General features: G+C 33.5%; 1 protein-coding gene and 1 long non-coding RNA gene across 3 annotated transcripts in view; one reads left to right on the plus strand and one right to left on the minus strand.

The window, feature by feature from the left end:
* The window catches only part of LOC100032364 (trifunctional nucleotide phosphoesterase protein YfkN-like), an 82,674-nt gene that overhangs the window by 14,820 nt on the left and 52,518 nt on the right, over window positions 1-15,336 (plus strand). For both annotated transcript variants that reach the window (XM_001381356.5, XM_056824866.1), the window contains exons 3-5: window positions 1,462-2,042; window positions 12,800-12,947; window positions 14,165-14,330. In XM_001381356.5, coding sequence (XP_001381393.2) covers window positions 1,462-2,042; window positions 12,800-12,947; window positions 14,165-14,330 — 895 coding nt within the window. The remainder of the gene's footprint in view (window positions 1-1,461; window positions 2,043-12,799; window positions 12,948-14,164; window positions 14,331-15,336) is intronic.
* The window catches only part of LOC103092876 (uncharacterized), a 39,272-nt gene continuing 38,158 nt past the window's right edge, over window positions 14,223-15,336 (minus strand). The window contains exon 3 of the long non-coding RNA XR_463796.3: window positions 14,223-14,358. This is a non-coding gene — a long non-coding RNA (uncharacterized LOC103092876). The remainder of the gene's footprint in view (window positions 14,359-15,336) is intronic.

Consider the following 15,336-nt stretch of genomic DNA (forward strand, 5'->3'; position numbering starts at 1 on the left):
GAAAGGTTTGGGGAAATTATCTCACATAATCAGGATATGAAAGTGGACATCTGTACAAACAAGGAGGGCAGTATGGGGAATAGCTGATACTTGAATATCAGTCTTATCTGAACTGGTAAAAAGAAGGAAAAATGCAAGCAAACTAACGAAGGACAACGAAGGATTCGATTAAGTTTAAAAAATAAATGAGGCCATTTTTCATTTGATATTTCTCTTTTTCATTAGCTGGTTTCATCCTTTCTACTAAATATATATATATATGTATATATATATGCTATTGCGAACTATGTTATGTATTTACATCAAGGCCTGTTCATTTAATCTTTGCAATATATCTCAAATATGCTCCCTTTTTCACTCTAACGTGACTCTAACCCCATGTCTGGAATGCTCTTTTTCCTTTGTTCCAAACAACAACTACCCTGGCTTCCTTTAAATAGAAACTAAAATTCGCCCGTCTATAGGGAATTTTCTTTGATCCTTGTTAGTTCTTGTGCCTTCATTCTTCTGTTAATAATTTCTATTTATTTATTTATTTCTATTTATCTATTTTTCCTTTGTATATATTTATTTTCATGTAGTCTCCCCTATTAAATTGTAAGCTCCTTGAGGCAGGGATTGTATTTTTCTCTTTTTTGTATCTCTAGAGTTTAGCACAGTGCCTGACACGTAGGCATTTAAAAATGTTTATTGATTCACTGCCACAGTGTTTACAGTTTATAAACATTTATCATACACACTTAAAAACATTTAATTTGCATTATTGGCATCTTTTCTGCTTCTTTCTTTTTTAATTAATATTTTATTTCCCCCCCTCAATTGTATAAAAAAACAATTTTTTAACCTAAATTTTTTTAGTTGAGCCAAATTCTCACCTTCCTCTCTCCCCTTCCCTTTCCCTGAAACAGTAAGTAATCTGACAGATTTTACATGTGAAATAGTATAAACTGTCTTTGCATATTAACTTATGAAAGAGAACTCAAAGTGAAGAAATAAAGTGAAATATAGTATGTCTCAGTCTGAATTCATACATATGCACGCTTTTAAAAGATTAATTATGCTTGAAAACATTTTATTTCACTTTTTAAATAAGGAAAAAATAGCAAAATTTGCAGAATCTGCTAAAATAATATGTGGTTAAACATTGGTTTTGACTTAATACAATTTAAAACAATCACTTTACTAAAATAGATTTATTCATCCAATGCTGTAATTGAATTGTGAATAGCACAGTTTTTTTTATCTTTTCACCTGATTTTCAGCTTCCTCTGTATATTCCAGAAGTATTTGATTTGTAAGCATATATTTACTTTAATGTTAAAAAGTATGCATTATATGTTAAAATTCATCATTCAGTTTTTTAAAATTACATATATGTAGACTACAATTTCTTAACAAATTGAAAGTAGAATATACCTATTTTAGCAAAGTAGTTCCTGAACTTTCTTTTTTTTTTTAAAGGAAACCATGAATTTGATTTTGGTGTGGATATTTTGGAAGAATATAGAAGACAGATGCATTTCCCATGGTTTCTCAGCAATGTGTATGACAAATTTACTTCAGAACCTCTTGGACATGGCATAGTTAAAAAAATAATTAAATGGAACAATATAACAATTGGTTTAATGGGACTAGTGGAAGAAGATTGGCTAGATACATTAGCCACAGTTAACAAATCAAATCTAAACTATAAAGATTATGTTGAAGTTGCTAATCAATTATCTGTAGAACTTAAAGAAGAGGGAGCAGATCTTATCATTGCAATTACACATATGAAATGGATAAATGATACACGGCTTGCCCAAAAAGCTCAAGGAATAGATCTTATTCTAGGGGGCCATGACCATGAGTATGGAATCAAGAAAGTTAATGATACATGGATTGTGAAAAGTGGATCTGATTTTAGGAACTTGACAAAGATAAATATAAGACACTTTGGTACATCTTTTCAATATATATTTGAGAAATTGGAAATTCGGAATCATTTGGAAGAAGATCCACGTATAAAAGCAATAGTAAAAGATTATACCCAAAACTTACAGGTAAGTAAAATTATATGGTAGATATTGTCATGGATATCACAGACCAACTTAAGCCTTAATGATAAATGTAATCAGAGAGTCACTTCGAAGAATATATTCCTAGCAATGGCTCTGTAAAGAGGCAATCATGTCATGCCAATTTAATTTAATTCTATGAAGTTATAAAAACATGATATTGATTGTATTATGGTTAGGTTAGTGATTAATTGGTTTAAAGAATATTCTCAAACAATAATTATCAAGCAATCAGTGAAAGCCTTAAGTGTCATATCTCTTAGTAACTAGTAGGAATTGGTCATGATACCTATACTCTTCATTAACATTATTGATGAATTAGATGAAGGGAATTATGTCTATTCCTATTACATTTATAAATGATACTAAATTAGTTATAAATAATACTCTTGAAGAATTCTGTGAAGTTAAAAATGATCAGAATTGGGGGCCATTTGATAGGGAAAATGGCTCTACCAAAAATAGGATGAAGTACATTAGGGCCAAGTGCAAAGTAATACCAGAGAGTCTAAATATCAATCAAAATATTGATATGTTTGAGTGTGGGAAAAATTATATTTGGAATCATAAAATCAAATGAAAAATCAAAATGATACTGTATATTACAAGAGCTGGGGAAGTAACAATTGTGTTTAGTTTTTATCTATTTGAACAAATTATATATAGAATTAGAAAAGAATAAGATAAAATAGAAATAGAATAAAATAAAGCTTTAAAGAGAAGGTAAATAGGTCTTCCAAACAAAGGTTAAAGAAATTGCTTTGTTGATTTAGAGAAGAGAAGGTAAATTTGACTTTGGTCGTTAGATTCTTAATTGTAGCAGTGCTTGTCAGTTGTTCCCTAAATCTAGAAGATAAAGCATGAATTAATGAATTTTAAGAGAATAATAGATACAAATGGGTGGCTACCAGAGATTTAGTCTCTTATTCTGGAAATTTTCTCTCTTTTAAGACTCAGCTTTTCTAAACCTATTGTCCTCTTAAATTATCTAGGTCATCCCTGCCACCTCTGAGCAGATAACCTCACCTCTTACTTTATTGAGAAAATTAAGGCCTCGTGTCATGGAAGCTTTGTCATTATATGAGGCCTCATGTCATTGAAGGCATAGCTCATTTTTGTATTTGTATTCCAAGTTCTCACATACCTGGCAAATAGTAGTTGCTTAATAAATTGATTCATTAGTTGGTGATTTCTCTCATTTTTCTTCTTCTACACATTCATGTTGGAGATGATACTGTAGGCATTACAAATTTATGGTTTGACTAAAATATATGAAAATTATAAATAATATGGTAGTCGCCAATTTAAAGTATTATTGCTTAAAGTCGAAATGACTTTTAATAGCTTTTATTTACAAAAGAGGTGGAAAGAGTGAAAGTGGAAGAATGCAAGAAGAAAATAGAGAAGACATATATAGCTTATCTATCTAAATATTTCTCTGGTGCTCGACTCAGCCAGGACTTCTTGACCTTCAGCCAGAATTAAACTCTCTCCAGAAGACAGGAAAGGAAAGCCAGCTATTCACTCACCCAGGTTCCCTCCAAGAGCTAGGTCAAGATGATGACTTGAGCTGAAGATGACTCCTGAGTCCAACTTTCTTCTTGAAGCTGACTTCCTTCTTCTTCAAGTCCAACTCCTTCTTGAAGCCAACTTCCTTCTTGGAGTCAACTTCCCTAGCCCCAGAAATTCAGGGTCTTTTATAGTGACTTCTTGTCCCTTCCCCTTTTCACAAGGGCCAATCACAGCTTCCAGAATACCCAGTACTGCCCAGGCGTCAGTGTTTGTGGGAACCACTTCTCACCTTCTGGAGAGGTGAATACTCAACAAAAGAGGTCACAGATTCCTGGCTGACTGAGGTGTGAATTCTCATTTCCTGGCTGATTGAATTAAAAGGGTAGAGAGCTCCTCCGTCTAATGCTAAGTAGGGTGTTCAAGCTTTTGTTGATTCAGTTCAAAAATAGACAAAGGAGAGTTAATTCTGTCTTCACAATCTAATGAGGTACTAAGTAGAGGAACTTAAGTTATTGCTAACCAAGTGTTAACTCAAAATAGACAATGGAAATAAAGTTTCACAAGTGTAAACTCAGAGAGAACAAAGAATTCCCTTTTACAATACAATATTAAAAGTTTCAAGGGACTGCTTCATAAGAAACAACAATGGAGAACTAATAATAAAAGAATGGGGAATAATCATGGAAAATATCGATCCCCCTAAAACCATGATTTAGAGAATGTCATCAACAATATACTTATTTCATTTTTACAAAATTTTAGGAGAATGTTCTATGCATGCGTTGAAGTTACCCTTGGTCAAACTATGAAGAGAAAAATAAGCAAGTTTTTTGCACGTGATTCTTTACAGTAGATCAGATCTTTGTGGAAAGGTACATATGGTATAATATTGTGATATGATTATATTTTTAAATACATTTTTCCTTATAACAAAAAGCATATCACTAATAATTACATTCCAACAAGGAGTCTGTGCATATATTAAGATCTTACAAAACTACTTGCCAAATGCAACCATAGTGAAAATTTTCTTCACTGTAGGTGTACTTCAAGAATATTTTGCAAAAACCTGCTTTTCTATTCATATTTTCACTGAGGATATCATTAATGCATGTATAAAACATTCTTATAAAGTTTTTATAAAGATGAGAAAGAAGGAATATGGATCAGTAGTTACTAAAATCCTGTATCATCAACTACCTTTTAGCCATTTTCACACTGGATATTCTCTAGATAGCTCAACCTAATTATGTCAAAAACAGGGCCCATTATATTTTCCACAGACTCATCCATCTTCTGAATTTCCATCTTTCTATTGGGGGGTACTATCATTCTTTAAGTCTCACAGATATGTAACTGTGGCATTATCCTTGACTCCTCATTCTCCCTTCACCTTTTTGTCAATTGAATCAGTTACCAAGTCTTACCATACCTATCTTTACATCTCTCATAGCCATCTCCTTTCTACTGTTGCATAACATAAACCATATCACTTTCCCCTGGACTGATGCAGTACCTTCCTGATTGGTATTTTCTTCCCAAGACTTTTCCCACTGTAGTTCATCAGACACACAGCTACTAAAGCAATTTTCCTTAAGTGCAAATCAGACTCATTCAGTTCTCTTTTGCAATAAATTCTAGTAAGTCACTAGTGTTTCAAGAATAAAATAGAAACTCCTCTTTATGATTTTAAAATTCTTGAACAGCCTGGTCCCAGCCTGTCTTTCTCACCATTATGTATTACTTCCCTTCTTGCACCTGTTTTCTAGCTATTCCTTGTACATGGTACCCCATCACCCCCATCTCTGTGCCTTTACATTGATCTTCCCCCATTCTTAGGATACCATCTGCCTCACCTCTACCTTATAAATCCCGTTACTCCCCTATCCCTGTTTTAGCTCAAACATTACCTTCTGCATGAGACCTTTTCCAACCCTCTCAGTTATAAGTGCCCTTCCTCCCTAAACTATCTTGCATTTATTTTATATTGATTCAATTTATAGTGCTTATATATTTATATATATGAATGTACATATACATGCAAGTTGTTTCTCCTAACAGAATGTAAGCTCTTTGAGAGCAGATACTATTTCATATTTGCCTTTGTAAACCCATTCCCTAGCACAGTGCCTGGCACACATTAGGTATCAGTTAATTAATTATTAAAACAAGGCATAAAACAAGAGATATTTTCACCAAGGATACTCACTACTGTCACAGAGGATGGCTTTACAAGTTTGAAATGTAAGAGATGCACTATAGTGGCGAGGTCCTTCAGATGCTTCCATTTACAGAAAATATTCTGTCAATTACTTCAAGCCCCAGAACATTATGGGATGCTTATAAAGAAGTTTACGTTTATTCAAGAGATCTGCCTCACAATCAATATGGGAAAAACTAAAAGGATTAAAGATGCTTATTTTCTAGATATGGCATACAATTGTATGCCCAGGCCATTGAGTTCCTACTAAAACTCTGGATGAAGTTTGGATGCTTAAGGTGGGGGAAGGAGAAAGGACCCCCATTGTTCACTGGTTGCTGCCAGTTCTCCAAATTTGTATAAGAAATAATGTAAGTTATTTTATTTAGGAAATATATTATCTTAAAAATATTTAAACTAGTCATAAGTGAGAGATAATAGGTTGACAAGCCTGAGTGCTGCACTGAATCCTACAGAGGATAAAAAAATGTAAAACAAAATAAAACTGGAAGAAGATCTGTGTGGGGTGAATGATCTGTAAAATAAATAAACAAAAATTACTCGAGTCTAGTAAGCACAAGTGGTTTATGATCAGGACCAGTATCTAGAACAACTATATCAATGAGATCAAAGGTCTGTTGAAGTATTGAAAAAGTATATGGGGTCTTTCCTTCTCACAATTAGAATGTAAACTCTTAGAAGAATGAACTCTTTATTCTTATTTTTGTATCACCAGTGCCTAGCATAATGTCATGTAGATTATAGATTGGTTCTTAATAAATATTTAATTGAATTGAACATGCAGTTCTCTATTCCTATTAGTTAAGAAGGGTTTTTTTTTCCCTCAAAGTTGGGCTAGCCTATCTTTTCTAGGTTCTTTAGGTTCAGTTAAATAAATTAAATGCCTACCATGTGCCAGGCACTCTGCTACAGTCTAGGGATACAAATGTAAAAGATGGTGAGGGAGAGACAGAGACTTAGATAACGAGAGAAAAGGGTACCACATATATAGAGAGACCTGCATATTGTGTGGCTAGGGCCTGTTTTTGTGTTTGACTTGAAGGGAGCAGAATAGACATTTGTAGCCCATTCTTTCCCCATCCTTTTCCAAAGGATACTTTCTTTCCTACCAAGAGGGGAAATCAGTAAGCTGGGGCCCTAGGCCACTCTGCTCTTAGAGGGAGAAGGTACCAAGCTAGAAGTATAATGTATCTGCTCCTGTAAGTGTTGTTCATCTAGAGAATTTGATTTGGTTCCATCTAATTTTTGATTCCCTACCTAATACCAGTTCCATAATGAACACTCATAGAAAACAGAAAAGTAGCCCATTCAGATTGTTGCAACACAGAAACCAGAGAAGCTATACTTAGCAGAACATTATGCTAGACTATACAGAGTAAAGGAGCTTTTTGACTGGGAGTGAGCTTAACCTAGAAAGAATCCTAGATCATGCCCAAGGGGAATCTCCCTGAAATCTATAGAGTAGCATGCTGGGGATACAGATGTAATGCAGTCTGCCAGCTCCTCTCATATCTTCCTAAATTCTGGTGTGAGATTCAGGCTGAGAAGTGAAGCTGCCTGTTTCTTGACAGCTCCACCTTTCCCCTCATATAGGACAAAGCCTTCATCTCTACCAATAAAGAGGGAATCCCATACTAATGGGCTTTGGGATGGGGATTTCACAAAATTTAAAAAGGCAGTCTTGTGTACAGGAGCTTACAGTCTAAGGAGGAAAAACACACAAAAGGAAACTAAAAAGTGGGGGCATCAGGATTACCCAGCATAGGTGCATCATGTTCTATGGCATCCAGACCAAGCAGAGCTACAGATGGAGAATAGACAATTATCTGTAAAGTTTAGATACAGTCCTCTCTAAAGGAAAGCTGTGGTAGAAATTTAGTGCTCTTCCCTCCATCCTCCTAACAGTGGGGAGAGGAGCCTGAATGAGTTGTGAAAGTGTCCAAAGTAGCACTAAACATCATGATGATGAGATTTCAAGTGATCAGTTTGTTTGGGGTAAGACATGCTGTTCTTTGGAGTCTAAACCAAGCAGAGCATCAGGAGGAAAGTGGAGAGTTAGGTGGTAAGTCCCTTTCATCTCCATTCTTTTCTTTTATCTGTATCTCCACCTTTCTCCAAACCATCTTTATTTGTATGCTCCACTAATGCTTAAACTATGTCTAAATCTGAGTAACTATTTCTCACTGTGTTATCACTATCTTGTCTTCCATGTTTGTAAACTTGAGGTTATTTACTCACCTTTAAAATCCAGTTAGTTACTAAGTACTTGGATTTTACCCCACATCTCTTACATCAGTCTTCTCTGTTCAATATTACCACCCCATTATAGGTCCTCATTACAACTAGTTGGTCAACATTCTGATAAGTGCTTTGATCCCACTCTCCCCTCCCTCTAATCTGGCTTTGATATCACTCCCAAAATATTCCTATACATTGGAATGCTCAGATTATTCCTTTTTTCAGAAACTATTAGTGACTATTGCTTCCTGAGCAAAGTTCAAACTCCTTTGTCTGACATTCAGACCCTTTTCAAATCTGGCCAACACCTCATCCTTAGAGCTTATGTCATGTGTTTTCCTCCTCATATTCCACATTTCAGAGAGCCAGTAGTAGAAGAGGAAAACTTTTCTTTTCTCTTCACCGATGGTCCCAGATATTTCTGCTTGTTTTTGCTTCTTATTTGTCCTTTGTTTCTAAGAGGACCAGTGACATCATGGGGTGATGTCTTCACTTGCTCATGAATTGGATTTAAGTGAGATGCAGTTGTACAAAGCTTTTAGTCTTTCTCTCTCTTCCAGAGTCATCAAAGTCCACTGGCAAGACAAAAGTCAGGGTAATTGGTGCTACAGGATGCAGTGGATAATCTTGATGTCTTCTTGATCAGACTCCAAATGCTCCACAGTGCCTGCTTCAGCCACTTTTGTAAGGCCATTGGAACAAACTCTTCTCATCTGCCCATTCTTCCAGAAAAGTCCTCATATCCTTGGGGGTATTCATTCCCTTACTTCACAGATGAGTTTGAGGCCTTTAGTTATTCTCAACCTGGTGTAGTCCATCTGCCAAGACAGTTTTACTGGGATGTAGTCAGTGGGCATGCTACAGCTTTTTGGAGGAACATGTTGAGAGTCTGATGAAAGGTGGATACCAAAGATGGATGTCCAGCCCTGGAAAGGGGTTGGCAAGCCCTTAACACCAGAGGTGCTAGTTCTCCTTGAACTCCTGAAAACCCTATACACCTCAGTTTTTGTTTAATGATTATTCAGGAGATTCCCTTGAAGATTAACAATAGGAGAACAAAATATATGGAAACTGCTTTTGCCTGCATCTGAAGTTGAAACCTAATAGTGTCTTCATGGTCATTGGAATTGCCTCATATATTCTGGATACCACCAAAATGAGTTCCAAACATGGATATCTTATCTGTTAGGTCCTTTTCAATCCCCAACCAGGTTCGAAAAGTACACAAAATCTTTCAGTTTTCTAGACCTCCCTTGGTATTCCAATTCCCTTTTACCATGGGTCACCTCAGGTTTGATTTTTATCAACAACGTATCTTCCTGAAATATTTGGTTATAGGGAGAGGATCTGAAAATTGACCTTTCAGAGTATGAACATAAGAGTGTGAAAACAGTTTGGGAACTCATCTTGGTTGCAACTTGAACTGTTTTGGTCTGTGGGACATAGTATGACAAATATTACCTTGCTAAAAATAAATAAACATTGAAGTGCTTAGGTCTACCCTCATTCCTAGTCTTGTTAGTTAGGTCTTAGGACCTCCCTTTGAGTCAAAAGAGAAAGGTTTTCTACAATTCATCTGCAGTCCAAATTAATGAAGATAAATTCATTTTTATCAACCATTACATTTTCAGAAGATATAGTAGGAATTCTGTTTTCATGAATACCATTATGGAGAAATATAGAAAACTTTAAGATGATGATATTTGCAACTACAAATAAAATTATTCCCCCTTAATTTAATATATGTATATGCTACATACATAATAATGGCATAATGGAAAGAAAACTGGCCTAGACACATTGGTTTTAGTTTGACTCTGCTAGATTGATAGCCATTAGACAAGTCATTTAACCTTTAGTAACTTGAGTTTCTTCATATATAAAATGAGAGATTTGGATGAGATATCTCAGATTACTTTCAGTTCTGATTTTTTGAATTTTTTGATTTTTGATTTTTGGATTTGAATTTTGAATATTTTATATAATTCTAAAAACTTTTACTATGTTATAAAAAGTTTTTCTTAGAAGTCTTAATGATGTTTTACAAGAGGGGGCTCAAGTGGTATAGACTGTACTAAATAAAAACAGTTATAGAAAGTTATGATTCATTTTAATACCTACAGTTTTTACCAAACATGAAATAACAGAAAAATTAGATGCTTAAAAGAGACAGTTTCAGTCACACAGAAAGTAATTTCATGCCCTTTTTAGTTGGTCTGTTTATTTTCCTCACTCTTAAGACTTAAGATTTTTAATACTGCTACCACACTATCTTCAGGTATTTCATGGTTTTGTAGATATCTTTTAATGAGGCATTAAACTCTTAATCTATAAATACATCATTAATTCAACAAATATTTATTGAGCACCTCCTATTACAAAGCACCTTAAACTTCAAGGACTATCTTATTTTGTTCCTTTTCAAAAAATATCATACAAAATAGGAAAAATAAAAGTAAAATCATAACTTTTACTTTACCTACTAAATAAAAGTCTGTCATTGACATAGTTTCTGTGCCAACTGAGAAGTAGTTTTAGAAATAACATTCCCAATGAAATATTGCTAGTATACGTCAAAATAAACTAATAAGATAACTCTTTAAGGATGAAACAGATTGGCTTTAATGATTAAACATGCTCCTTCTAAAAGCTTATCTTCCCATTTATATAAAGTACTTATGTAGGCCCAAACATTTTTTACAAGTTTTAGAAAAAATGTTTTCCTTATAATATCAGATTTAATAACAGGCTTCTGAGGGAATACTGTGCTAATGGTTTGGGTAGTATTTTAAAAGTTAGGAAGTCTTTTATATATACTTATATACATATGTAGAAGTTTAAATTCAGTGTAATTTCTTTGAGACCATAGATATGTAGGTCCTTTGTGTTTTTATTCTGCTTAACGAGCATTGAGATATATGAAAGTAAATTTTAAAGCCTCTAAACATGAAGAGTGACAAGAGAACCTAAAGAACCAAAAACAGTAAAGGCATGAATGTCAAGTGTCACGGGATGGTTAAAAAACCAGAAACAGAATGTGGTTAGTGGGCAGCAGCTGCATAGATGGAATTTTAGCATGCATGACAAGGAAGGAAAAAAAGTTAAGAGGAGAGAGCAAAGAGCAACAGGGACAATGAATGACAGATAGGGTGCTAGGGGCTAGATGAGAGTAGGTGACAAAGAGGGGAAGTAATGGGGAAAACAGTCTCAAGGTAGGAGAAAGAACATACAGCAACCTTAGGATGATGAATGTAGGAGTAAGCATCTTTCCAAACAAAGTAGCCCCCCAGTGGTATCCCTCCATACTACAAAATTGGTCAATAAAATGCCCCTAAATCATTAAAAATATTTCATTATATTCAATATACAATGTTAATAAGGTGAAAAAAGTATACAATATATTTGTGAAAGATTTCCATTTTTAATAGTTAAAATAAAAAGGGTTTTAAATGGAAAGAATTAACCTTCAGTTCTCTGGAAACTTGGTTAATTCCCCAGCCATTTTTAGTAACTGAGATATTAATAATGTATAATTTCTTGCAATACACACTGAAGAAAGACATTGTTGGGATTTTTAAATATGACTTTGTTAATAGTTGATTTTTCCTCTGCCTTGGTGTCCTGATTTCTAAAAATATAGTGTAATAAAAACAAATTCATTAGCCCTTAGTTCACAATGATCTTGATTCAGAAATCTAATACATTATATATTCATTTGGACTTATTTGAGTGTTTTGATGTAAAGATTATTAAAATATAACTTCAAATATCAGAAATCTGAGTGATTATATCCTTCGTTAAGATGTATGATAAACTTAATACTGATCCTGGTCAGTAAGCCTCTTTTTATTCTAGCATTTTTAAAAAAGCCAGCTCTTTGGTCTATAAATCTAGGGCTTAATCTAACTTTATAATAATAAAAAAAATTGTTGCCTATTTTATCTAAAACTTTTTGTTAGTAACAGTGGTGAAATAATGTAATTAACAGAAAGTATCATGTATTTAAGAGGATAAAAGTTAGGTGACATTGCTGAAATCTAGGCTTGGTAGCAGTAAAATGTAGGGAAGATTCTAAGATATAAAAATCTAGAGTATTTTTGGGAAGGTCATTGCATACATATTCAATTGCAACAAAGTTAAAATTAGAGGAATGAAAATGTTCGTGAACTGGCATCAGAAAATTGAAAAATGAAGTTAAACCAGTGTCATGATATAGTTAAATGTAATACATCTACTTTTTCAAGGGCAGATCTCAGAATGAAAGCCCAGAAAATGTGTTTTTGTCTAGTATTTTGCTGTCTTGGTGTTTGCCTGGACTTCTGACACCTGAGTCCTGATTCTCTGGAACTCAGGTTGACTTCAGGCTTTTCAACCCCCTTGGAACATTGGATTGAATCTTTGTCTTGAGTGTTTGTTGGACCACTCTTGGTTTTGATTTGCTTATTGGGATAAAGATTGGCTAACCTATCATTATTTTTTTTTCTTGTGCCTGGAGCATAACTGATATCCTATGGGAGTTTCTAAAATTTGAGTGTTAATGTGACTGGTGAACATACTAGTCTTATTTTCTAACTCTATACAAACTCTCAAACTAGGAATTTTTGAAATATGCTACAATGTTTAGGTACAATTGGGATCTAGAGAGTAAAAATAAACTACTAAATTTTAAGCTTGAGGGAAAAATAGTCTATTTAAAAAGGAAGAAGCACTGATATAAAAGGGAAGAAATAAGCTAATTTTAGATAGCTTTTTCTTTTTTTTTTTCTCTTAGTATATGTTAAAAGAAGTTCTCTGTCCAATTGACATGGAATTGGATGGACGTGCAATTACTGTAAGAAGATCAGAGAGCAACCTGGGAAATCTAGTAACTAATGCAATGTTGGAAGCTACTCGTGCTGATGTAGCACTACTTAATTCAGGTGGTTCTATTTAATTTTTTAAAAAATATTGATCATAATTCAAATTTATTTTAAGCTGACTACATATACTGGTCAAGCTTCATACTAGCATTTGGACTATTATTAATAAATGTAAAATTACTATTCAGAAATACATTTCATTACTTCTGTAGGATCAGATTTTCATTTGGTATAATTTGCTATGCTGAACTATATAAATTTAGAATTAATAAATAATTTAGCATATTTGTAGACTTAAACATCACTTTCTCTTTGACTTTTGCTAATGATAATTTTATTTTCCATAAAGATTACTACAATTCTCCTAAAAGTTGTAGTTTTTAATTCAGTGTATGGAAGTTTTGTTTCAAAATTAAATTTTGAAGTGTTTTTTAATAACTGAGAAACCTAGTTAACTGAGAAAGTTAATGGAGAAATCTCAACATGTTCTGTCCTATTATCTTAATTATATGATAATAGGGAATTAAAAGTTAGATTGGTTTCTTTAAGTTGAATTTTTGCTTCTGCTATGTACTCTAAAGGTGTCATGTCCTCTAAAATTTTCTTTGTGCAGTATTAGGGCTCTGAGTTGAAGTTAGGATCTTGACACACTTTTTAACCTTGTTGCTGACTCTTCCCAATATCTCACATAATATAGAGACCTTAGATAATATAGCTCTGAGTTGAAAAATGCTAGTTTCCTGATGACATCTTTTAACATTTGTCTTAACTGGAAATCTCTTTAAAAGCCCATTTCCTCTAAAGACAGAAGAAGAAATGGTTTTAAGCACCCACACAAGAAATTCAGGCTTGAGATAGAGAAAAGTATCCTATTTTAAAGAGTTATTTGCATATTGGAATGCCTTCCTTGGAATGGTTGTAGAAGCTCTTCCTGTAGAGGTGTTTAAAACTTCTTATCAGTTTGGAAAGCTTTATGTGTGATACCACATGAAAGTAGGGGAAAACTGGAGACCTATGCCCATTTTATCCCAGTAGTATACAGCTTTTAAATATAACTTTCTTTTAAAATAACTATAGTAGGCATAGTTTTCTCAATTAAACTGACAAATATGGGAGAATAGTGGAGAAATAGTTGGAAAGTATATTTCTGGAAACATGGTACAGAGAAATCTTAAATGTTAAACTTTATGAAGCCAATGAGTTGAATCAATGAGTTAAACTTTTTCTGTTAAGAATAAAATCAAGAAGTATATTGTTTCTTACTGTAATTATTATAGGTACTCTTCGTTCTGATCGAATACATCCAGCAGGGGATTTCACTTTGCATGATCTTTTGGCTATTCTTCCCATAGTGGACCCAGTTCTAGTTGTCAGAGTAACAGGTGCACTGCTGCTTGAAGCACTTGAAAATGGTGTTTACAAATACCCAGATCTTGATGGGAGGTATGTATAATATATTTCTGCCAGCTGCCTGTATATTTGGAAGGATATAAATGGAAAAGGATTGTAAATTTTAGGATCCATTTAAATTATTTTTAGTGAAGCTATGAAATTAAATATCTATAAATTAACTAAATATCAGTCTTTGAAAAAAAATGTGCTTATTAAAATTTAGAGCTAGAGACCAGAAGGTCTCAAATATTCAGCTAGCAAATACTTGATCTTCTTACCAAGAGAGATGGTTAGTCAATGGTAATAACTAAGAGCATTTGGAAAAGGTGCTAGAAAGTTTGGTATGAAATCCAGCTAAGACCATTCATAGACAAAAGAAGAACAACAAGTATGTGTGAAATGGAACAGGTCTTCCACTATTTCTATGGTGATTTCTTTTAGAACAACTAACTACCTTTGTACTTCACATCACATCAGTACCTAATGATCTGAGAAAATGTTGGGGTCATTTAAAAAGACAAAGAAATATGGGAATATCTCCAAGATCTTCTATATGCATCTTATTTGGTCCAGCTATAACACAATTTTAAAGTTACTAAGGTCTGATTTTTAAGATGACTCAAAGGAGCAGATTCTATCAGAATAAAAAAGCTTATAGATCAGTTGTTTACTATTATAAAAAACCAGCAATCTGAGATAGCAAATACTGAACCACATTTTGTTTTCATATCTCTCTAAAATATGTATATGAATGTTCTATATAAATATCAAAGTATATCCTTGATGAAGATATGAGAAGGAAACAGTCAGGTTTTTCACAAAGTTGTCTGTTTTTGGTTTTTAAGTAAGAACATCCTTAGGTTCATAGTTAACTAAAGATGTGCAGAGGATATAAGATGCATTATTTCTGAAGTTATAGAATGAGAGTACTAAAAACTGAGTGTTTACAAATTGGTGAACATAATAGTTTTCTTTCTAGTTGGTTAAAAATGATTTGTAGGATAAAATGTAGCTATTAAGGCCATTTCTGGAAAAGTGCTTTTTCCATTAATATGTT

This window comes from Monodelphis domestica, chromosome 3 (genome assembly GCF_027887165.1).
Source record: "Monodelphis domestica isolate mMonDom1 chromosome 3, mMonDom1.pri, whole genome shotgun sequence".
Classification (NCBI taxonomy): domain Eukaryota; kingdom Metazoa; phylum Chordata; class Mammalia; order Didelphimorphia; family Didelphidae; genus Monodelphis; species Monodelphis domestica.